The sequence below is a fragment of the Penicillium antarcticum genome (genome assembly GCF_028974205.1).
Source record: "Penicillium antarcticum strain IBT 31339 chromosome Unknown utg000002l_segment0_segment0, whole genome shotgun sequence".
NCBI lineage: Eukaryota > Fungi > Ascomycota > Eurotiomycetes > Eurotiales > Aspergillaceae > Penicillium > Penicillium antarcticum.
The window spans coordinates 2,932,320-2,955,490 of record NW_026695300.1 but is presented as its reverse complement, the minus strand read 5'-3'; the positions used below and the strand labels follow the sequence as shown (position 1 = coordinate 2,955,490).

General features: G+C 48.5%; 9 protein-coding genes across 9 annotated transcripts; 5 read left to right on the top strand and 4 right to left on the bottom strand.

Moving 5' to 3' along the window:
• Positions 1 to 1,826: 1,826 nt before the first annotated feature.
• On the top strand, positions 1,827 to 2,200 carry N7508_002095 (CVNH domain-containing protein; the record flags this gene model as incomplete). The annotated part of the gene is made up of 2 exons (XM_058460161.1): positions 1,827 to 1,962; positions 2,010 to 2,200. 2 exons carry the CDS (start codon positions 1,827 to 1,829, stop codon positions 2,198 to 2,200), a joined length of 327 nt encoding a protein of 108 aa, XP_058323693.1.
• A 1,961-nt stretch (positions 2,201 to 4,161) lies between these two features.
• Positions 4,162 to 5,532, top strand: N7508_002094 (uncharacterized protein; the record flags this gene model as incomplete). The annotated part of the gene is made up of 1 exon (XM_058460160.1): positions 4,162 to 5,532. One exon carries the CDS (start codon positions 4,162 to 4,164, stop codon positions 5,530 to 5,532), a length of 1,371 nt encoding a protein of 456 aa, XP_058323692.1.
• A 1,201-nt stretch (positions 5,533 to 6,733) lies between these two features.
• On the bottom strand, positions 6,734 to 7,848 carry N7508_002093 (pyridoxal 5'-phosphate synthase subunit PdxS; the record flags this gene model as incomplete). Its single annotated transcript, XM_058460159.1, has 3 exons — positions 6,734 to 7,363; positions 7,500 to 7,682; positions 7,744 to 7,848. The coding sequence occupies 3 exons, from the start codon at positions 7,846 to 7,848 to the stop codon at positions 6,734 to 6,736; spliced, it is 918 nt and encodes a 305-aa protein (XP_058323691.1).
• An 815-nt stretch (positions 7,849 to 8,663) lies between these two features.
• On the top strand, positions 8,664 to 9,285 carry N7508_002092 (uncharacterized protein; the record flags this gene model as incomplete). The annotated part of the gene is made up of 2 exons (XM_058460158.1): positions 8,664 to 9,035; positions 9,133 to 9,285. 2 exons carry the CDS (start codon positions 8,664 to 8,666, stop codon positions 9,283 to 9,285), a joined length of 525 nt encoding a protein of 174 aa, XP_058323690.1.
• Positions 9,286 to 9,484: 199 nt separating this feature from the next.
• N7508_002091 (origin recognition complex subunit 2) lies at positions 9,485 to 11,173 on the bottom strand (the record flags this gene model as incomplete). The annotated part of the gene is made up of 1 exon (XM_058460157.1): positions 9,485 to 11,173. The coding sequence occupies one exon, from the start codon at positions 11,171 to 11,173 to the stop codon at positions 9,485 to 9,487; it is 1,689 nt and encodes a 562-aa protein (XP_058323689.1).
• A 2,341-nt stretch (positions 11,174 to 13,514) lies between these two features.
• N7508_002090 (bifunctional ornithine acetyltransferase/N-acetylglutamate synthase) lies at positions 13,515 to 14,959 on the top strand (the record flags this gene model as incomplete). The annotated part of the gene is made up of 2 exons (XM_058460156.1): positions 13,515 to 13,966; positions 14,029 to 14,959. The coding sequence occupies 2 exons, from the start codon at positions 13,515 to 13,517 to the stop codon at positions 14,957 to 14,959; spliced, it is 1,383 nt and encodes a 460-aa protein (XP_058323688.1).
• A 395-nt stretch (positions 14,960 to 15,354) lies between these two features.
• On the bottom strand, positions 15,355 to 17,051 carry N7508_002089 (translocon subunit SEC61; the record flags this gene model as incomplete). The annotated part of the gene is made up of 5 exons (XM_058460155.1): positions 15,355 to 15,436; positions 15,488 to 16,563; positions 16,624 to 16,791; positions 16,850 to 16,950; positions 17,042 to 17,051. 5 exons carry the CDS (start codon positions 17,049 to 17,051, stop codon positions 15,355 to 15,357), a joined length of 1,437 nt encoding a protein of 478 aa, XP_058323687.1.
• Positions 17,052 to 17,621: 570 nt separating this feature from the next.
• On the bottom strand, positions 17,622 to 18,971 carry N7508_002088 (uncharacterized protein; the record flags this gene model as incomplete). The annotated part of the gene is made up of 1 exon (XM_058460154.1): positions 17,622 to 18,971. The coding sequence occupies one exon, from the start codon at positions 18,969 to 18,971 to the stop codon at positions 17,622 to 17,624; it is 1,350 nt and encodes a 449-aa protein (XP_058323686.1).
• Positions 18,972 to 19,430: 459 nt separating this feature from the next.
• On the top strand, positions 19,431 to 20,389 carry N7508_002087 (putative cyclin; the record flags this gene model as incomplete). Its single annotated transcript, XM_058460153.1, has 2 exons — positions 19,431 to 19,688; positions 19,745 to 20,389. The coding sequence occupies 2 exons, from the start codon at positions 19,431 to 19,433 to the stop codon at positions 20,387 to 20,389; spliced, it is 903 nt and encodes a 300-aa protein (XP_058323685.1).
• Between the last annotated feature and the right edge of the window lie 2,782 nt (positions 20,390 to 23,171).

Genomic DNA, 23,171 nt, shown 5'->3' with positions numbered 1-23,171 from the left:
TCAAAGGTAAATGTCTTTTGTTCTTGAATTTTGTGGTCCTTTCTGGCGATGCCCTAATCTACGGCTCGACTAGCAATTTCGTGTTAATTTCTAGCAATATCCGTCATTTAGTTATCGTCTCATAAATTGGAATCATTTTTCTTTAGTATCATCCTGATAAGCGATATCAGATTCGCCCACGTACGCGCAAAACTGCAGTGTTCTCTGTCGAGCGTTCCAATGCTACACTGATGCCTCGGTCCTTGAGGTTTTTATTGAGGTGCCTCATAACTGCTGGGAAGAGTCGGAACTGAAGTGTGCTTTAGGCAGGGGCAGACAATGCATCCTTCTAGGAACGCAACCCATTCAAGTTGGAATTGGAGCGAGCGTGGCAGATTCGGCAGGCTGCCACGTTCATTCTCGCGTTTTATTTTATCTCTCTCTTCTTAAACCTCCAACATGCCACCAATTTGCTCTATATCAGCTTAAGGACATACAGAGCAAGAGGGCAGGATTGTCTTAGCAATCGAAGTTTGAAAAAATGGGTAGGTGCGGCGCTCCCTTGAGAAATATGGAAAGAAAAAAAATCCCCTTTATTTAGGAATACGAATATTGTCTGGGCTATCCAAGAATGCAGAAAGGACCCAAGGAAATTCAATCCACAGGCCCTAGACAGACCAACTATTTTCATTACCGTCACGTGGATACGGGGAGAAAAAGGATAGACTTTGACGTCCCGTAAATTGTCAGTATTGATTAACGTTTAGCTCGTACCTAGCTGATACCGATTGGTTCCATGACAGTGGAGTATGATTTTGACAGTGAAGAGGAGCTGCGGATGGGTGAACCACGGACGAAATAAGCACAAGGTTACGGATGATCGACGTGCGTCATGTGGCATACCCGAAAGTGGCAGCGTTCATCCACTTCAAACGCTAAATTCTCAATTAACCCGAGGGCAAAAATGGTTAAGTGCTCTGTCGCTCTGGGTTTACAAGTCGGTTTCGGATTCTCCACCGCAACTGAATACGCAAGCCTAAGGGCATTGGGTTGGCTGCTGTTTGAGGCTTCATTAGGCTGCCTGAAGGTATCGCTGTTGTGTAAGATGTGATCATGGTGAATCATTATAAAATGTATGGGGATACCGGAAGTTGTATCTCCGGGTTATGAGATGAACTGAATGAATTTGAATTTATTCTGGCTTCTAATCCACTGTCTACGTCCGCAATATATCGGTCTCTTTTGGCATCCAACATTCAAGATACATATCCCAGAAGATCAGCTTACGTATTTCCAAAAGGCAAAAAAAAAACAGAGATCGGCATTCTTAGCAGAAGCCGGAATTCATGATCGATGCTTACTAGACACAAATCCTCTTTAGGCCGAGTCTCGCTCAACGCACTACGGTTGTCTTGCTTAACCCTATCGTAAGGCAGATTATTTTACGTTCAAGAACGGATACCCCACGCAATGGTGGAAATAACTGACGTGATTTAAATTTCGCACTTTGTTCGTTTAGGATGGGGTTGAGTTATTATGTTCCCAGAGCTACCACAGAATGGCCACGTTGTACGGATGATCAAGTCATTGGATTTGCAACTCGCCGCTTCTAGATGTTCTAGATTCTGTTATTCTAAATGCGGTGCTGTACTAACACAAGATTGCTCTCGATATGACGTACAAACTGAATCGCTCGGTCTAGAACTATAGCAGACATATCTAAGCGCAATAATGCTTGTTGGTCGCAGGCAGTATATAAATTAGAGCCAAATTCCTATCCAACCTCACCAACCTGCGAACAAAATTACTGAAATCACTGAGACTTCTTAATCTAAGATCCGAACACAATGGATGCTACCGAGAACCTACGCATTGCTAAGTCCGATCGAGATACCTGGCTCATGGGTGATTGTTACAACGATGTTACCGGACGCTGGAACTTCGACACCCTGCTACTGGACAGCTGCCTTGGAGACGAAAGAGGTTCGGGATTTGTTTAATTCATCTGATCGTGACTGACAGTATAGTAGGAGAATTTGCTTGGGGTGGCAGCGAATTTACTGAAGATGCCTACAATATCAGATTCAATGCCCATGAAGGTGCTAGTGACCAGCCCATTTTGCGAGCTGAACTGCGGGACTCCGCGGGGCGCTTTCATGAAAAGGATAAGAACTTGTCTGAGCGAATCAAAAACGTACATGGTCGTTTCGAATATCATTGAAATTGGTAGGTGTGACTCCAAGATGATCGAACTTCACTGAAATCTCTAAAGACCTTCAATTATCAGGTCTGAGCCAAATATGCACTTTTTCAAAGTTACTGTCCTTACGTATGTTGTCTTGATCCGATTTGTGGCTGTTAAACTGTTATCGGGAAACACCTCTAATTGGATTGATCTTTAAAAACAAAATCCCTGATTGGAAGGAAACGGTAGTCGAAGTTGTACCGTATTGCCACGAGTAACAATTGTGGTTTTATTGCTCAATATGATGATTGGTCTTCACGTAACCACAACTATTTTGCTACAATTGAATCAACCTGATTTTCCGAAAAGGGACACCCATTCCAACGGGACCCAGAAAAAGTTCAAATGCTGCAAACACACTTAGACCACTGAAAGAGCTCAGCAATCGGAACGCGGACCAAATGGCCACTATGATTACCTGACCGCAATCCTGCTTTTACACCGTATAAAGTACGCGCTCCGCCCACGTGCCAACTGACCCAGTCAGTATGGCCGCGCAGCCTGTCAGACCCTATGGGTCTAGACAATATAGTACCTTTCCTTGACTATATACATATCTATATAACTGAATATCTTAATATCTCTTAATATTTATATAGAAATAGAGAGAAGAACTAACCTATAAACCGAAACCTTACTACTTAATTGTAATCCAAGGGGATAGATTATTAGTATAATATATCTAAGGAAGGAAAGGTCGACGCTTTTATGCAAATAAGGGCGGGTAAGGGCCGCCCTCGAGCGGTCCTCGATGAGGTCTACTGATACCTCGTAGAAGGGAGGTAGATAGGAGATAGATAAGAAAGGGAAACTAAATGGCAAGGTGAAGAGGAAGTCAAACAGATATATAGGATAAATATGTTGCCGTTAAAGGGATATGCTCCTGTTTTGTTAACCACAGCATATGTTTCTATTTTGTTGACATACTACACCAATATATCACCTTCAAACAAACGTGCACGATGTTTGCAAGTTGAATAATATATAAATTAAGCTTATACTAGCTATTTGGATGTAAATTTTTTGAAATGATATAGTATTGCAGTAAAAATATCTACTGTATACTATAAAGAGATATATAGATATCTAGGTAAGTTTCAATCGGGTGGAGTTAAACATCCGTAAACGGCAGTGGATAGATAAACACATAAAGAGGACGCCAAGAAGTGGCAGAGGAAATCATGTTTATAGTGTGGCCCTACGATAATAGAAAATGGTACGCCTAATATTCAACCACTCAAATTTCATGCTTAAAGGCAAATCACAGCAACAGCCTGACTAATAACATCTGATTTAACCACAGAATGTTTTCCAAAAGGGCTGTAGTCAACGTTCGATCTAACAAAACTAAGATGGAAGATTGTTAATCTAAATTCCAGGAATAGAAAGAGAACCAAATTGGAATCAACTGATGCGAGAAAATTACGGTATTGGTTAGACCAAGCCATTCACCTAGCCTCTTGCCCAAAATAGCAAGGCGCGTTAGAAACATAGAAATCATTCTTTCGCTCAGTTTGTCGACGGCCATGTCGACTAATCTGTCAGCTACTTTGCAGGACACGCTAATGGGCATGGTACGGATAGAAAAAATAGGAGTAGTAAGGCACATTTCTTTTGTAAGTGGATGTTTTGTATACTCGGTTCGAGGGTATAGGTTCAACAGACTACGGAGTACCCCATGACTATATAGTTAAGGTCCATGTTTAGCTCAAAGTATAGCATCCTTCATCTTAATTAGATTACTAACCATTGCAAGCTAGAAATAAACCAGAACCCTGCAGCCAATGTTACATGTAGTTGTTAGAGTGCCTTGACAAAGTGGATCAGGTGGAGTGTAGATGGCAGGGCAGTTTTTCGCATTCCTCACCGCATTGCATTGACATTTTTAGGCTGACATTTTTGTTAGGTATCTTTCCCTTATCTTATATCCTATTCTTATGCCTCATATCGCTAACACACCTGAATCATTACTCGCTCGCGCAGACTCGCGGAACCCAGCAACAACATGTAAAGGCATCACCGCGAATGGTCGGCCTTGCCGCCGAGCCTTGGCATCCTCGCAGGGCTCCTCACCCTCAGTGACCCCGAAAAAGGGCAACTACAAAGCGACAAATTTGGAGTCACTGTACTGTTGGCAACATAAAGACCAAGCAGTAGCATCTACGCCATGCGTCAGTTCAATTCCCGAGGGAAATCCTCGGACGAGTATCGATACATTAATGGATCGCCTCGGAGTACTCGACATCAATGATGAATCTGCACCTCAGAAAAAGCAGCGAAAGCAGACCCAACGTCCAAGCAATATGCGTCTAAGCGAAAAACGTCACCCAAAAAAGAAGAGCGCCTTCTGTTGCTTTATAATAGACGAGGAGAGTGACGATGGCGCTTCTTCAAAGCCTATTCAGAAACCCATGCAACAACGTCCAACTGGATCATCAGCATCCCAGACTCCGTATAAAAGGACTCCAAAACCTACCTTGACTCAACACCCAGAAAATGCACGAGTCTCAGCACCATCCACCCAAGGACAAGGCCAAAGCCAAATCCGGCCCCAAGCCCAAAAACAAAGACACTCATCAACGTCCTCCCAAACCCAAACCCTACTATCCTGGATCCCCCCAACAATCTCCCCCGAAACAACCTCAACCCTCCTCACAGAACTAGCCAAACCAATTTCCACAGCCGACGACGAAGGCTACATCTACATGTTCTGGGTAACGCCCCAAACAACAAACACAAGAGGCGACCCGTCCCAAAACCAAAACCAAACCCCACCATCCAGAGATCTAGCAGCATCCCTCATCCCACCAACAACCCCAACAAACAGCACGCACCTCCGGCCCCCAGCCCAGTCTCGCAGCGTAAGTGATGCACTCCGCGCCGCGAAAGATCTCAACGCCCTATCCTCGAACCCGACGTCCACATCTCCCGGCACGATCCGACTTAAGATTGGTCGGACGAGTAACGTGCATAGACGGTTGAATGAGTGGTCTAAGCAGTGTTCGTATGATTTAACGCTTATTCGATACTATCCGTACACGTCGTCTTCGTCTTCGTCTTCGCCGGCGAGGAAGAAAGACAAAAGTGCTGCGGAGATGTTAGCGCCTGGTCGGAAGGTCCCGCATGTCCATCGTGTTGAACGGCTAATTCATCTTGAGTTGGCTAGTTTGCGTGTGAAGGATCTGGGGAAGTGTCCTGATTGTGGGAAGGAGCATCGGGAGTGGTTTGAGGTTGAGGCTGGGAAGGAGGCTCTCAAGAGTGTTGATGATTGTGTTCGGAGGTGGGTTACCTGGGGGGAATCTGTTTGAGATTTGAGATTTGAGATTGGACTTACATATTGGAATTGGTGTGTTTGTTGGTATTGTATATAGCATAGAGATGCATATTGGCGTCCAACATCAGATAGAATGCCATTTTGGACTTTTGCATTTGGTGTAGTGCTTGGAGCTAGATTATGGTTGGAGACTATATAGGTCTACGACTTATGACCGGGCAGATATTCAGTGAGGCGTCTACAGACACAGTATTCGAAGAACCTAGATCTCCTCAAGAACATTCTAAACTCCTAACTACAAAAGGGTTTATAAGTCTGTTCTCAGTGCTATGAAGTATTGGACAAGTTCTTAACAAAACCCTTAATGTGAGTGTGCCATTTCATGCATTATTTGTGTCCTAACTAAGCCTGGTTTTTTTACCTCTTTTTTCACCTCTTTTTTCACCTCTTTTTTCACCTCTTTTTTCACCTTTTTTTTCACCGCCTCTTTCATCTCCTTTTCGCCGATTTTAAAGTGCATCAGGTGAGCCATTTGGATCATATAAATGTGTGGGTGAGAAAGGGCTTATGACCACTTTTGTACTCTCACTTTCTCATTCCAAGCCTGCAATACAATGAATAGTATGTAAGGCGCAATGTTCTATAGTAATAATCTACCAAGTACAAACATATCACTTACAAATAATCCTTAGTACAGGATCCCCCTTCCCAAACCAGACAAGTCAAATTAGGGTACCGAACCAAATAAGCATACCCCGAGACCCCGAAGCCTCGGAGTGATACGGGGTACAGAAGAACGGACTTCGTTTAGACTAACTAACTGTCACGCGTAGATCCATCCGGCTGTAATCTGAGCGCGGGCAGAAAACACCAATTGTATTGGTACATCTTGGCCCTCGCGAAGGCGATCGGTGGTTCGGCGATGATGGCCTATCACGGTGCGGATCTAGTTTATTATTATTCTCCGGGGATCTCGATATGGCTGGTTGCTTGGCTTTAACTTTTTTTTTTTTTTTTTCTTAGAGTTGTCCTACGGTAGTCTGTTAGTACTAGTAGGTTTACATCAATTAGATGAGTATGGAGGTATCAATGTAATGCCAATGTCTAGATTCGTAGATTTGGTATGTATGTCATAAAGACATCTGCTCGTGGCTCATGTACAGTAATCTTTTAGGTACAACAATGATAAGGCTGAAAAAAGGAAGAAAAAGAAAACAGAAACAGAAGAAGCACATCTACCAGCCGCGGCCAGCCAGCTTATCAGCCTCAGGCATCTGCTTGACATTAATACCAACCATAGCCTCACCAAGACCCTGGCTGACCTCAGCCAACATCTTAGCATCCTTAAAGTGAGTAACAGCCTGGACAATAGCACGGGCACGCTTCTTAGCATCACCAGACTTGAAGATACCAGAGCCAACAAAGACACCATCACAGCCAAGCTGCATCATAAGCGCAGCATCAGCAGGAGTAGCAACACCACCGGCAGCAAAGTTGACAACAGGCAGACGGCCAAGCTCAGCAGCCTGGCGAACAAGCTCATAAGGAGCCTCGATCTCACGAGCGAAAGCGCGCAGCTCAGGCTCAGCGTCCGCACTGGCAAGGAGGATACCGCGGGCACGGCTGATCTGAGCATTGACAGTGCGCATGTGCTTAACGGCCTCGACGACATCACCGGTACCGGCTTCGCCCTTGGTGCGGATCATGGCAGCACCCTCGGAGATGCGGCGCAGGGCCTCACCCAGGTTGCGGCAGCCGCAGACGAAGGGGACCTTGTAGCCGTGTTTGGTGACGTGGTAGACATCGTCGGCGGGGGTGAGGACTTCGGACTCGTCGATATAGTCAACACCAATGGCCTCCAGAATCTGTATTGAATCAATTGTTAGTTTCAAAGATTCGTCCACTAGTCTGTAACGTTTTTTTGCCTCCACCGCCACTCCCGTTTTTTTTCTACCCCGTTTGCCCCTCCCCCACAAAATCGATCGGGTGATAGTCACATACCTGGCACTCGACGAAGTGGCCAATACGGGCCTTGGCCATCACGGGGATGGTGACGGCTTCCATGATCTCCTTGATCATGCTAGGGTCGGACATGCGAGCGACGCCACCCTCAACGCGGATATCGGCGGGGACACGCTCGAGGGCCATGACGGCGGCGGCACCGGCTTCTTCAGCGATGCGGGCCTGTGAATTGAGCATGTTAGAGTTGACATTATGCGAATCGAGATCAATTGCTCGAACATACCTGCTCAGCGTTCACGACGTCCATGATCACACCACCCTTCAGCATCTGAGCGAGGCCAGCCTTGACAACGAAGTCATTGCTAGAGGTACCGTTTGTAGCAGCCATTGTGAAGGGTCAAAATGAAAGGAGAATATGGAAAAGAGAGGAATGAAGAAAGTAAGAGGAAAAGAAAAAGGGAATGAGTCAAACGATAAGAAATACAGTTTACCCTCGCCCCAGGCCCACCGGAGTGCCCCTCGAAGCTCCGAGGGTCGTTTCCCGAGGAGATCCTTGAATGGGCCCCGCGGTGTATACCTGACCGCCTGCTTTGTATGGAAGGTTCCAAGCCTCTCAACCTTGGGACTTTGCAAGGTTGCAGCCTGTCTTAGTCACCTTGGCAGACTGGGTAAGTAGACCCGCATGAGCACTTTAGGGCATGTTCGCATAGGAAACTTTAACTTGTCGATCCAGGCACATTACGGTAATTAGCTCTTCAATCAGTGACTACGCATGACCGTTGGTTGTGAACATGAGACCTACTCAGCATATAAGTGAACTACAGTATAAATGTACATAGAAGGCGCCCAGACCAGCCAAGAGAAGCTAACCCAAAGTGGCTTAACGCGTGTAGGTCGTGCCAAACGTCTCCATAGGCGCGTTGACTATGTTGCACTTCCAGACACGCAGATACTCTTGGCCCATATAGAACATTCATTTAAATATGTACATGAATAGTGCATAGAAACTCAATGAGAATTAAACAATTCATACTAGTATAGAATAACGTTGAACTCCCAAAGCCAAATCCAACCCCAACCTATGACATCACCGATCTGGTCATCAATCAAGGGAGCTCTAGCTCCAAAACATCTACATCTACACCCAACACCTCCCCGAACCACCAGCACCCTAATTAATCTCCCCAACTACCAACCCCAAAAATGTCCTTCAAACTATTCACTCAAACACCACACACCCTCCTCCGCCTAGGCCTCAGCCTAAGCATCGGCCTAGGCGCCGCAACTTTGCATCCAACCTCACCCTTCCGCGCTGCACCCTTACAATGCCAATACGCAGCACCCAGCGCCAGCGAAGCAATCTTCAATAAAGATACGGGGTCTGGATGGGCAATTAACAATGGACCATCGGAGTCAATGGCGCAGAAGCAGAAGCAGAAGCAGGGGTTTCTCAATGCCGAGAGCATGAAGCAGGTCAGTCTGGGCTGTGTACTGGGTCTTGTGGCTGGTGTGGGCTTGAGAGCTTTTTCAAAGGCTTTGGTTGTTATTTTTGGGATGGGGGTTGTTCTTGTTGAGGTATGTATATCTATAGATGGATGACTTATACTTTGGTTTACGGGGGTGGTGAGGGGTCAAAGGACGCTACATGCTAACATTGTTACTTTTTGCTTAGTATGCTGCTTCCAAGGGCTACAATATCCTTCCCCTTAATCGCATGCAGAAATATGTCAAGAATGTCGACCTCAAGCGGGCTATGAGCGAGAAGAGGCCGTTTAAGATGAGTTTCGGGGTTATGATGGCGCTTGCTGCTTTTGCCCAGTTTTAGGGTTTAGTTTGCGCATTTGGAAGAATGAAATATCTGTACATACTTCTTATCTGAAGGGAAATCAGTCTCGGCAATCGACTTAGTAATGAGCTGATCTACTGCTGTGATTTGTCCAACTCTCGAATTTGTAAACAGTTCATTCGTACAGGGGGTATCATGAGTCTTGATCTATTCCACACCTACAAGAGAGGAATCTACACTACCCCAGCACCAGATCCTCCAACACACCCTCCATCTCATCACGAGACAGAGGAACACCGAGTATCTCACCACCACTGGCATCCATGCGGGACGTGATCATCTGGTGATCGTGGAATTCCTTCAACAATGTCCGGAACATCATCTCAGAAGAAGCGACAAATTCTTCCGTCGCCTTCTGGTACAGCTGACGGAATTCAATACCCGTGTCATCAGCCTTGCAGCCGTCGGCTGGTGCTTCATCGTCGGACTGGTTACCGTCCTCCATGACAGTGATCAATTCCGTCAATAGGAGACGGTATAGGTTGCGTGCGTTCTCTGGAAGAGACTTCAGCACGAAGCCTACACCCTCCTTGCCGCCGACACGACGACCCTTACGGCCGAGGAGGGAGTGGACTTCTTCGACGACGTCTGCCTCGGCCGAGAAGGGGAGGAAAGTTGTGCAGTCGTGGAAGACGAGGTTGAGCTGGTCGCGGAGACTGATATCCCACATCACTGGGAAGTTGGGCGTATCCGCCGTGACCAGCAGGCGGATGCGCGGTGTAGCAGCCAGACGGGCAAGAAGGGCCTGGTTTGCTGCGCGGCGGAGAGGAGGGGCGTCGATCGAGTTGATCAAAACTGTGACAGGCTGCTCAGTCTCTCCACCGGATTTGAGCGCGGATTGAAGTAACTCTAGGACTTCTGTTGGCTGGGCACCGAGCTTGGAGGGGACATCGTCGCCCATAACAGCTGTAACGATCGTAGCGAAGATCGATCGGATAGAGATACCCGGTGTGTACCCATTGACGATGATGATGATAGACGGTGACGCAGTATTTGACAGGCTGTGGTGATATGTCCAATCGGCAAACTGCTCGACAAGCTTGCGCTTCGATCCATACCCAAATATACAGATATTGAACCCTTCATCGAACTCGAATGCCCACTGCGGGAAAGACCGGTGGTGCAAAGAAAGGAGATACTCCTTCTCATCCCTGCAGGGATCCTCATACAGACCCATTTTCTCGAAATACTCCTCATGCGTCAACAACGAGACTTTGTTGAGATTGGCATTCGACGTCTTAACAGGACCAGCACGGTTCTGGAAGAAATATCGCTCATGCGCAGGGAGTTCACCCTCCGGCGTTGGCGAACGCTTGTTCCTCGCGCCCTTAGGCCGTCCCGCACGGCGCTTAGGCTGTTTTGCACCCTTCTCCTCTACCTCTTCCGGATCAGCTTCAATGCTATCCGCCAACGGCGGAGCTGCTTTCCCTATGTCCGGCTCGTCGCCCTGTAAGATTTCCTCTGCTAACTGCTCCGATCCATCCCAGGCTGCATCCTCATCCTGCTCAAACAGCACACGCGCGCTCTTTTTCCTCGCCGACCGATCCGCATTCTGGACTCTGGATGGTGTAGCCGCGGTTGCAGATTTGGGCTTGGTTGGCGTAGCGAATAAATCACGAGCCTTGGACTTATGAGTTGGAGTCTTGAGACCTGATTCTTTCAGCGGCGTTGCTGAGATGCCGTTGGCCTTTTTCGGCGTTGATTGGTCCCGTGAGGGAGGTAGCTCGTAGGAGGCATCGCCGTTCGGGGGTGGATGCGTGGGCGCGTGGCCGTTCGGGGCGCCATTGGCTTGTTCTAGGGCTGTTCGGCGTCTTTTGGGGGTTGAGACTGCCGGCGTCTCGCCGGAATCTGAGAGCTTGCGCTTCATGGTGGACGGGTCAGAATGGGATCGATGAACGCGAAGGGAAGGGAATCAACAATACCATCAGATCCGGAGAATGTGCACAGGGACGGGGACGCAAGGGTTGGGCTAGCTGGGGGTGATAGACGATGCTCTTTTGCTGAGCTTGCAGGGAGCTGCAGGTCTGACACAGGAATGTAGGGCTTAATTAGAAGTCGAGGAATGGAATCTGGTGTCTGGAGTAGAGAGAGAAGCGGGTGGGTTTCTCCGACTCCGTACCAACAACGGAGTGAAGGACTCGAAAGTAGTGTTGTCTAAACTTTCGATGATTTTTTTTTCTTCCTCTCAAACCTCGACTATATACTATTTAAGGAAAGCCCCCGGATATAATCGTTATATTCATATCACTCATCTTCTTGCGTAGTGGTATTTTTCCCTAGTGACAGCTTTGCAGATACAACTAGGAATGCAAACGAGTCAAACATAAGCATGGAGATTGCCTCTATAAAGCTGTCCACGTTGGACCGGCATTTACTCTGCTCTTTCTTTCTCATTCCCTGGCAAAAGACAAGAATCGCCTACATCTGGGGGGGTTCGATGACACTGAGAAATAACGTCGAAGTTATGGATTATTAATATGTACTTCTCACATATTATAAAAGATTGAAGATCTATAGAAACATTGAACGAATGAGACCACAACCCAGCTATTAGGAAGAGGTAGCATAGGCCTTGACAGGAGGCTCTTCACCAGATCCGGTGTATCCGAAATTGGCAATGTTAATCATACCACCAATGCTCGCCATAGCCTCCATGCCTAGCAGGTCAGTCAATACAAGCCCGAGAGGGAGTCTCCAACCTTCTTTGTATAATTGCGCTTCCTTGTGTATTCACTGGTCCTCCCTTCTCCCCTACTATGCTTCTACAATCTGAAACTTCCAATGCTGGCGCTGAGTTTGCTTAGTCTGGTTCGTATAAAACTTGATTTTCGCTCCTTGGACGACGGGCAAGGATTATAGGGTTTTATAGGCATTGAGGGAGATCCAATCGACAGACATCTAGGTGGAATATATGCTATTGCCGATGGAGGTTCGCTGACTAGAGGTAGCGATTCTCCTCGGTGACCTGGACGATAGAATGACCACAAATAGAGCCTGTAGCTCCACGGCAGTGGCAGTTCTTCGAGCATTGCGGTTTCTTGTTATCCGGAGAGAGGTAGGTATCATGGATCTCCTGTACTCAATTGATGGCTGCATTAGATATCAATCGGCTCATCTCCCAAAGCCTTACTATTTAATCGGTCTGAGTCCATTGTACTACATATTAAGGGTAACTTGCTGCTCAATCTGGATAACCTGGCTGCCTACGGTCTCCCTGATTAATCGGAGGATTTTGTAGAGGTGACCCATAGCCGTCAGAATCCCGCATTGCTGCATGCTCCCCTACCCTGTAGGATGCTGTAGTTAGTTGCACACTCGACTCTATATGTCAAGACCTCTGATTCGCTGGCATATGACAAAGCTTTACGGAGGCAGCCTGGTTAGGAGTTCCAAGCCACAAGCAATATAAGTATCTGTATATTTCTCAATTTCACATTAAGAGCTCCTAAATCCTCGTTTAGTAGCTCTATATCGTCATAGGGCAATAATGCCAAGAGAGAATTATTTAGCGCTCTGCATTTAGGGACTTGAAGAACCTAGTGGCTATGATCTGTGATATAGCTGGAGCCGTATAGATCTATGCCCTCTATGCAATCAGCGCAATTGCATGTATGATTGCTTAACTAGTCATTACACTCCAATCTTTCAGTTTTTGGCTGAGTAGAATGGGATTGCTTCGACATTCAAGACGATGGCGTTTTCGATGTTTCTTTGGCCAGATTGGAGGGTCTCATCTACGTAAAGCAATATCTCCGAAGCAACTATATGTATAGGAGTATTGTAATATCTACAACGAAGACATGTTTAATTTTTTTTCCCTAATAATTTGGGCATTTCTGGTTAATACAACAAATTTGCGACTGGAAACTGTCTATACTGTTGGCACCGGGTTTTGGTCCAGAAAACCGCTCAATTTCACCAAGAAGATATACCAAGTTAGAAATTGAACTGAAGCTTGTCTAAGCTGAAAAAATTGAACAGTTTCCAACCCAATTGCCTCATAGTCACTATACAAAATCTCGTTCCCATACAAGGTGGGCTCATCCCGCGCGGATAAAGCCGAGTCGGCACCGCCGAGACCGGCATCTTTTTTTCCGTTCAGTGACTCAACCAACCATCTTATCTCCAGCTTTATATAGTGGAGAGAACCCGGTCTTTGACATAGGACTCCCACGCACTTAGAGATGGTCCCAACCACTCAGCCCACAATGGCATCCTTTGCCCGCATGGTCAAGGGCCAAGTGCGATGCTACTCCGCACCGCTGGACATGGCCATTCCCGCCTCTAAGCAGCGCTACATCCCCACGAGCGGCTCCTACCCCCAGGGCTTCCAGGTATCTGGCACTCACGTGGGTGTCAAGGCCTCCAACACCCGATTCCCGGATTTGGCTCTGATTGCCTCGGACACGCCGTGCTCGGCCGCCGCCGTGTTCACCACCAACAAGTTCCAAGCTGCGCCAGTGCAGGTCAGCAAGAAGACACTTCACAGCCGCAAAGGAGAGGGCATCCGCGCTGTTGTTATCAACTCCGGATGCGCCAATGCCGTGACTGGCAAGGGTGGTCTGGAAGATGCAGTACAGATGGGCCGCAAGGTCGATGAGTGCAATGGCGTCGAGAACGACAGCTCGCTGGTCATGAGTACCGGTGTCATTGGACAACGGTAAGTCTACATTTACAACCTGCGAAATCCAACAAGCACACACGGTACTAACAAACCCATAGTCTCCCCATCACCAAGATCCTCGACCGCATCCCAACAGCCCACTCAACCCTCGCCTCAACCCACGAAGCCTGGCTCACAACCGCCCGCGCAATCTGCACAACAGACACTTTCCCCAAGCTCATCTCGCGGACCTTCACCCTCCCCTCCTCGCCAAACCTCACCTACCGTCTAGCAGGCATGACCAAAGGCGCAGGCATGATCCACCCAAACATGGCAACCCTCCTCGGCGTCCTGTGCACAGATGCTCCCGTCGAAGCTGCAGCCCTGCAACCTCTCCTCAAGCACGCCGTCTCCCGCTCTTTCAACTCAATCTCCATCGACGGCGACACAAGCACAAACGACACAATCGCCGTGCTAGCCAACGGCGCCGCAGGCGGCGAGACCGTCCGCGCCCCTTCAGCCTCTACTCCCAGCGCAGACTACACAGCCCTGCAAAGTGTCTTAACAGACTTTGCGCAGGAACTCTCGCAGCTCGTCGTCCGTGACGGCGAGGGCGCTACCAAGTTCGTTACTGTCCGTGTTACCAACTCTCCTGACTATGAGTCTGCCCGCCAGATTGCGTCGACGATTGCACGCTCCCCGCTTGTCAAGACTGCCCTTTATGGACGTGATGCGAACTGGGGCCGGATCCTGTGTGCTGTTGGTTATACGCAGGGTGTTGCTGAGGGAACTGTTGTTCCGGAACGGACTTCTGTTTCTTTCCGCCCTGTTGATGGAAGTGCTGTGTTGAAGCTTCTTATTAATGGTGAGCCTGAGTCTGTGGATGAGGAGCGCGCTAGTGTTATTCTTCAGAATGAAGATCTCGAGATTGTTGTTGATCTTGGTGGTGGTGAGAAGGGAGATGCTGGGTGTGGTGGTGAGGATGCTGTTTACTGGTTCTGTGATTTCAGTCATGAGTATGTTACCATTAATGGTGATTACCGGACATGATCGAGGTGCGGATGAGTATGCATTGTTCAGGTTGTATACAAAAAAGCAGTTATTTCGGTTAGACAGATATCGATATCAATCATCTGAGTAATGGCCTATGAATACTCTTGATCAAGTATGTTCATGGAAACAGGGGTCATGGCAATTGAATATATGGTTTTGGTTTTTCTAGAAGATATGGTTACAGGGCTCAAGTAGAGCACTTTTCACTGGCCACTGTCTGCTATGGTCAGACGGACATGGCTCCAATCCAGGCGCAACAGGCAATGCCAATACATTCACCCAAAAAGTATAACAAAATAACGAACAAAAGTGACAAAAACTAAACAGAGAGTTGCAAAGGAACACTAAAATGATCCCAAGTCATGCTGCTCGTAAAAGAACGGGCAGTCCGTTTAGCTGCCGGGGACGAGACCCTTGAGGCCAGCGCCAATGTCACCCTCGCGGGCAGCAATTTCGAAGTAGCCGTAAATGATACTGTGATGGTGTTAGTTTGAGTCAATTGAATTGGAAGACAGGATAACTTACGTGACGGCAAGAAGAATACCAGTACCGCTACCAAGGGCACCGAGGAGGTCAGAGGCGACAGACAGACCACCAATGCAGGCACCACCGAAGGCGGCAGCAGTGGGGATGACACGCTTAAGCTCCTTGTACATGCTCTGCTCACGGTGACCAGACATGACGAGACCCTGATCCTTGAGCTGCTTGGCAACGTCACGGGGAGCGGAGCCGGAAACCTCGATCCAGGTCTTGGAGAAGAGGGCACAGGCAACGAGCATAAAGGTAATGTAGACAGCAGTGTGGATGGGGTCGAGAAGGGCCTCCTTGAAGTTCAGAGGAGGAGACATGTAGTAGGCGATACCGGAGGCAGCGTAGAGCTGAGCGGATCCCTCGCGGGGCTCCCAGACTCCGAGGAGCTTGACAAGGATGTTGTCAGAGAAACGGGAGTACAGCATCTGACTAATCAGGAAGATGTTGGAGCACAGAGCGGACTGCAGCATGATGGGCATGTTGGAGGTGTAGAAGAGGCGGACGGGGTAAGAACCGCGCATGCCACGCTGGCGGGAAGACTTGACGGGGATCTCAACGCGGAAGCCCTGCAGGTAGATGACAGCAGCAAAGACGAGAAGAGTGGCCAAGAGGTTCATAACGTTGGGCAGGTTCTGGCGGTAGAAGGCCTCATACAGGGCACGCTGCTTGTCGGGCCAGGTCAGGAGAAGGTGGAAGAGAGCGATGATGGCACCCTCGAACTCGGGGCCACGGCCGGTGTTGATGGTCGTGGGGGAGAAGGCCTTCCAGACAATGGACTCGCAAATATTGGTAGCAATAAACAGAGAGATACCGCTGCCCAGACCGTAGCCCTTCTGGAGGAGCTCGTCCAGAAGAATGACAACGAGACCAGCAACAACAAGCTGGACAATCAGGAGAACACAGATACCGGCGCCGAGGTCGCTGGGCTGGCCGTAGAGACCAGTCAGGACGTAAACGCAAGCCTGACCGAAGGAAAGGATGATGGCAAACAGCTTCTGGGCAGTCTGGTAGAGCTCGCGGTCGGTCTTGAGGTCAAGGTTGACGTCGATGAGGTGGGTACCGGCAAGAAGCTAGAAAAAAGGTTGTCAGTGCGATTGTCGCATGAAACCGATTGCTGTAATATTGCATACCTGGAAGACCATGCCGGAGGAGATGATGGGGGTGATACCCAGTTCCATCAGAGTACCACGGTTACTGGCCAACATCATACGGAGCCAGTACAGGGGGTCTGAGGTGTCGGAAGAGACGATACCGTAGAGAGGCATCTGACTCATGACCAGGAAGATCATCAGAGTCAACTGTAGCGAATTGATTAGATTCCAAATGTTGCGCTGGAGCAGTTTCGAGGCGACGTACACCAGTCCACATCAACTTCTGGTTGAAGGGCACCTTGGTCTCAGGAGCTGCCACCTCCGGGAGGAGGGGCGTGAAGGGCTTGATCAAGTCAAGGAAGCGTACTATTATCCTCCATCAGTATTCGATGATCCATTGGGTCGATTCGAGACGGATTGTCGCGATCGCGTGCAAGGCGAGGGTTCGGGGACTCACGGCCGCTCATGGTGGCTAACGTCCTCCCAATCCGTTAGATAGAATTAAAGAAAGCTGGGGTCGAAAACCAGCTGAAGGAGTGTGTTGGCAAGAGGAATAAAGAAAAAGAAAAGGGGAAGGGAAGAGGTCGGAGGGAGATGGGGGGAGGAGGGAAGAAGAGGACAGAAGAGGTTCGCTGGCCACTTTTCGCTTCCGCGCTAATTAAGGCCACTTGGTCTTCGCCGCAACCACCTTGTCAGTGACTCAACATAGTACATGGCATCTCGAATTTGAGATCTAGTTGGCTCAATATGCTCTATTTCATTATCCGGAGCTTTTGATCCTATCACGAATTAAGCCCGATGTGCTGTGTGCTCCCAAAAAACATAACGAGCTATCCCCACACTTTAGAGGCCACGGTACTATGAACAATTCAGGGTCTATGGGGTATCCAAATATGCCAAATGGGTGGGAAGTCTCTATTGTGCTAATATACTCGGACATAAGCTCCAATCATATTTAAATCCCGGTAATTTCAATGTTGTATCCGGACACCGGGTCTCGTAGGATCAATAAATTGCATATAGTAGGAAATCCAGCTTCAAGGGCCAACAAGACCCAGACAGTCATCAATGACCACCTCGAGCTCGCCCAAACGAGTTTTGAGACCCCGATTCTCGTCTTTCAAAACGCCCATAACACTCCAAGCCTCTGAGGCTGGTACACCATGGCAGTTGCTGCAATTCGAAGAGGTACCACCGAAAGAGCTACCTAAACGCGTAGAAGCAAGTCCCTTCAAAACGCGATCATACGCCGAGGAACGAGCAGGGGGCGGTGCACTAGTGGCCGCGACCAGGTTCTTCTGGATTGTGGGGGTGGGAGTTGGACCAGTCGGCGTAGACAAGGCGATCTGAGACATATTGGGGGATGGTGCTGCGAGGGTCGAGGTTGGAGACTCAACACCTTCACGCTGGGAGAAGACGCTATCGGCAACACTCTCGTCGCCAGACTCGAACCCAGAGTCGCTAGTGAAGGTGCTATGACTTGCACGCTTGCCACCGCGACGGGGAGTTTGGAGCGCCACGGACGGGACATCGTCATCCTCGTGTACCGCGCGCATAGTTAGACTGCGGCTTCGTGATTCCTCCTTGCGCAGGTTTCTCTCTTGCTCCAGCTCGTCGGCCATGGCCTGCATGGCTTTCTCCTGGTCAAGCACCTTGACCGCCATGCCGTCGAGCTGGATCTTTAGATGATCGACTCTGGCGCGTGTCTCCTCCAACTCCTCTTGCTTTTCATTCTTATCTGCCAGTGCCTGGTGCATGGCAAATGTGCGCTGCTTGTAGGCCTCTTGCATTCGTCGAAGTACCTGGTCGGCATGGTCTCTTAGGGCATCCAGTGCCTCGTTGTCGGTAGCATCCGAGTTGGATAATGATAGGGCTGCGGTAATGTCCAGATTGAGGAACTCGTCGTCTGCAGGTTCAGGGAAAGTAGGTTTGTTCTCTTGTCGCCGTAAGCCGAAGAAGTTGAACCGACTCGTTACTGGGGCTGAGTTCTTTCGCGAATGTGTCATGCATGTTGAAGCCGGACGGACATCCATCCCCGCGCCTTCTAAAGCACCGTTTGGGCCCATCTTGACTCCCAAATCCACAGGGTCTGATTTGCCCTGGAACCAGTCAGACAGGACTCTGGCTCTGGCTTCGAACTTCTTCTTGGGGAAGGTGTCGTTCCAAGGGGTATTTCTCGGGCGGTCTGATATCGTGTCTTCTAAGCCCTCTTCAAAGAGTGGGGGTTGGGCAATGTATTCTGTGTTGGCCCGACGGTGCAGAGGCAAAGTGCGCGTGTTGTTCCGTGAGATTAAAGGAGCTGTCGATCTTGGGGGTGACGAGGTGACGGTCTCGTGCTTCGCGCCATCGGAATGTAGGGTGACAGGCGTGGAAGAGATACCGGACATGATCTGAGGGGAAATCATGACAGCACAGGTGAAATGAAAATGCCGAGTAGCCCAATGTGGCGCTTGAATGCAACGTCTAGATTTAGGGGCTTGTAGGGACACGTTCGAGACTCAGTGCGTAGTGCGTAGTGCGTAGTAGTAGAGATGTAACAACCCCTGGATATGATCAAGGTCAAACGAAGGATGGAGTATCAAAGTAATGTTTCACGTCGAGTTTAATCCTCTCTATGTTTTTGTCGAGAATTGACGTGCAGGAAAACAGAGGGGCTGGGGCAACGAAATAGCGGTGGCTGAAGAGCTCTCTCCACCTCCACGATCCACCAACTCTTCCTTTGCAATCTGATTGCCAAATAAAAGCGATTGCTCGCCACGCCACATATTGCTGCGGGTTGTTGTCGTCAGTTCTATTTACGTCCGCATGGTTTAGGATCTGCGTCACTGCACGTTCTCTGCATCGTCATGGCTCCCACCAATCCCGGGCTGAAGCACCTGTCCAACGCCCTAGCGACCCCCGACCAGCTATCAAACTCCTCGTCCTCGATCGATGGTGTCCCAGCTGATCTCGAAACCTCGATCCGCTGTGCAGGTGCCCAGCTCACTCAATCTGCGGGCATTCTCCTGCACTTGTCGCAGGATATCATTTCGCAGGCCATTGTGCTTTTCACGCGTTTTTGGCTCGGAGCTGATGGCGGCAGCTTGCGAATCTACTCAGTGAAGGTACTTAAAGTTCCAATAATCCTCAAATCTCTTTCCTTGTCTGCTAACCGGACCAGGATGTCTCAGCTGCAGCTCTCTACCTAGCGGCCAAGCTTTCATTCCTACCCACCTCCCCGCGCTCCGTGCTCAACGTTTACACCCTACTTCTCTCACGGGATGCCTCGCCCTTGTGGTTTGTGAACCCAAAGGGTGCCCCTGAGGACCCTCCAGCTCCTGAGACCTACATCTTGACAGAGGGCGGTTACCAATCAGCCCGGTTGGTACTTCTTCGCATTGAATCGGTCATTCTCCGCACTCTCGGCTTCGATACGCATGTCGCCCTACCACACACCATTGCATTGACTTATCTTCAGACTTTGGGTGTGTCAAAGCCTGCTGTTGCTCAACGTGTCGTACAACACCTCAACACCGCACTGCTCTCGCCCCAACTGCTATATGTCACCCATCAACCCAATGCCCTAGCCGTCGCTGCCATCTACCTTGCTGCGCGTGAGGTAGGAGTCAAGCTTGTTGACGGCGACTGGTGGGAAGTCTTCGATGTTGATCGTGAGGAGCTGGGCTTCTTGGTCGTGGGCATGCAAAGTACCGAAGGGTTCATGCGGGCCGAGGCCAGCCAATGGAAGGACAAACTCATTCCTATGGTCCCGGATGAGGTTGACGCTGAGCTTGAACGACGCCGAATGATGCAAGAGGGCGAATGAACTCAGGATTGAATCGTGTTTCAAATCCCCAATTATAGGACAGAGGCGAGGTGGACAGCTCTTGTAAATGCCATGATCTACCTATGCATCCAGCAGATGCAGCAATGATCTTTGGCAACCCAATCTGGTCGAGCAGCCTCTGTTTTTGTGAGAACATGGTCCAGTTGCTCAAGGTGTTCTTCCTGTGAACCACTGCGTGCTCAAAACGACCAACCCGTCTATGGACATGGCCTATGTGATACCTCAGCCAGGAAACTAGCTGCTCAAGTGGCACTGGCTAACTTATGGGTCATATGAGCTCCAGAATCCGGGGACTCCTGCTTCAATACCTCGCACACTTGGGCTCTGGTTTGACTCGAGCACGCTCTATAGCTTGCTTGTATGTTGATATCAATACATAGCTACCCTCAGTCGTGCAACCGATGGCAACTCGTAGTAATTTACGCCTATGGCAGTAAATTTAGTCAGTGAACTACGTTATTTTTACGCAAAGTGATTATTCTATTGGTGTATAAGAAGGGACCTCTAAGTAATACAACACTATCCCGTCATAGCTAAGGTTGGCAACATTCAAAAGTATCCAAAAGGATAAGGGAAGAAAGGCCAAAACGGTAGGGCAGTCGAAATGTGGGCAGAAGGGCAACTTGTCTAGCGGAAACCCGAAGTATCGCATATACATTCATAGCAAGACTCGAGCCCGTTCCCGGGCTTCAAAGACCACAGGAAGACACAGGTCAGCGAGTCGACACGCTTCTGAGTAAGAAGAACGACAAAAATCTCATGGATGAATGCTTCCAAAGCCTCTTGGATTTCTTCATTCGCGCTTTCTAAGACACGCAATCTCTTCACAACATCAACAGTCATCTTGCAAAGCTTACGCAGGAATTGCATCTCCGTCAGTCCTTCGGTTTTGGCGGAATTATCGACGAAATTCCACTCTTCACCTTCGAAACCCTCCTTATACAAGGGCATGATATCGTTCAAATAGTAGGTACACTACATGAGATATGGAATGTTGGCATATAGTCAGGGAGATTATCTTCGCGGCATTGCGGTAACAAGTATACCATATATGCGTGGCATTCAGAAATTCGGGTTTTCATTCGAAAGTATTCAGGCAAAGCAGGGGCCTCTGGGGGGAAGTCTACCTTCTTCCCGCCGTCAACTTCGAGGTAACATCCTCCGATGAACTGCGACGTATCTTTGATCATCCTCTCTCCGGCGAAATGTTCAAATGTCGATGGATGGAACTTGTCGGAAGTCAACAAATGATTGGAGTACTTTGTTCCTCTGAAAAGTACCGCTAAGCAAGCCCGTACTGAACTCTTCCAAGTTTTTCTGGAACTCAGGTTTATGTGCATAGTCATCAATGATGGCGACGTATGTGCTGTAGACCGCAGTCATATATCATCTCTCAACGGGCTTTGTTTGGTACGGTGTGATCGCTATACCAACGCCGGTTTTGATGGCCAGTGCAAGTTTCAGATATTCGTTTGAGATACTAGATCTTTCAAAATGTAGTTTTACATGTTCTATCAGAGCTAGGCCTATCTTCAAATGGGGAGGCTTGTATCCGATGTTGGAAAGAAATCCTTGGGGGACTTCAGCTAGCTCTGCTTGTACAGAATCATAACCAGCGAGTGAGTGCTCCCAGATGGTGATGAGAAATCGTAACAGAAATGTATGTGAAAAATGAGTTGACCCATAACCCAACGGGCTCATGCTGGCTTTATATTCTTGGGGATAGGACATGGTGGGGGTAGAGCTCAACACTATCAACAACCAAGTCTCATGCATGGACGGATTGGTAGAAAGACACTAACGATATCCTCGGTGTAAAGGTGTGGTTTATGTTTCCACCCCCATCCGTCTAGCGTGCTATAGTAATAAAGTATAGAGCGCAGCTAGTTCCCCATTGTATGACGTTGACAGGGAATGTGAGTGGGTCATGCTGCGTGTTTTTGAGAGGAATAGCTTGCAAGGGTATTTCAATCTACGGATGTGTCCTATGAGTGAGCAATTTATTATCTTACAGTGTTTATGGTCTACAATATGCATGATGATAAGGCAGAACCCACTAGCCCCTAGGCCATGACATGAACGGGGAGATCGCGCTATGATCTGCCATTATAGGTCTATCGATCTTTCAATCTCAAGAAGCAACCCACCGCCCGCGCCTGCAGTAATAAAGTGTGGCTTGTCCGTCAAGATATAGGATTCTTGGTATTGAACTGAGTTTCTCGCGGGTATGCACATTCTACCTGCAGTAAAGCTTTTCTCGTGGTGGATAGGATGCTTAACGTAGCATCAAAGCTGATCTTTCGTCCACTTCGCCCTCACCTAGTATATTGGCGTAACATGCACAGTTCCATATCTCCTATGCTGATAGATGTATCCGTAGACATCAAGTCGTATACGGGACCCTAGCCTGTATTTAAGTCATATCTATCATTGAAAAGAATGAACGGCACAGGGATATAGCACAACTTGCGGTGCAACCAGATTCTAAAAGCAGAAATATGCAAACAAAGGCCGACTCTTTTTTTTCTCTCAGGTTATGTTCTGTACCCAGAGATTTCAATTTTTGATTTCCTCTATGTACACGCGATCAAAAGTCAGATGTTTGTTGATCTGTATATATCTGATCTTTCATCTTTAGATCACACCGGGAGGTGAGAATCTTGAAGTAAGTGAGATATATATAAACAGAGACACAACGTTTAAAACCTCAAAATCTGACCCCTAAAAGATCACAAAACTAACAGCCCTTGGTCAAGTAGAC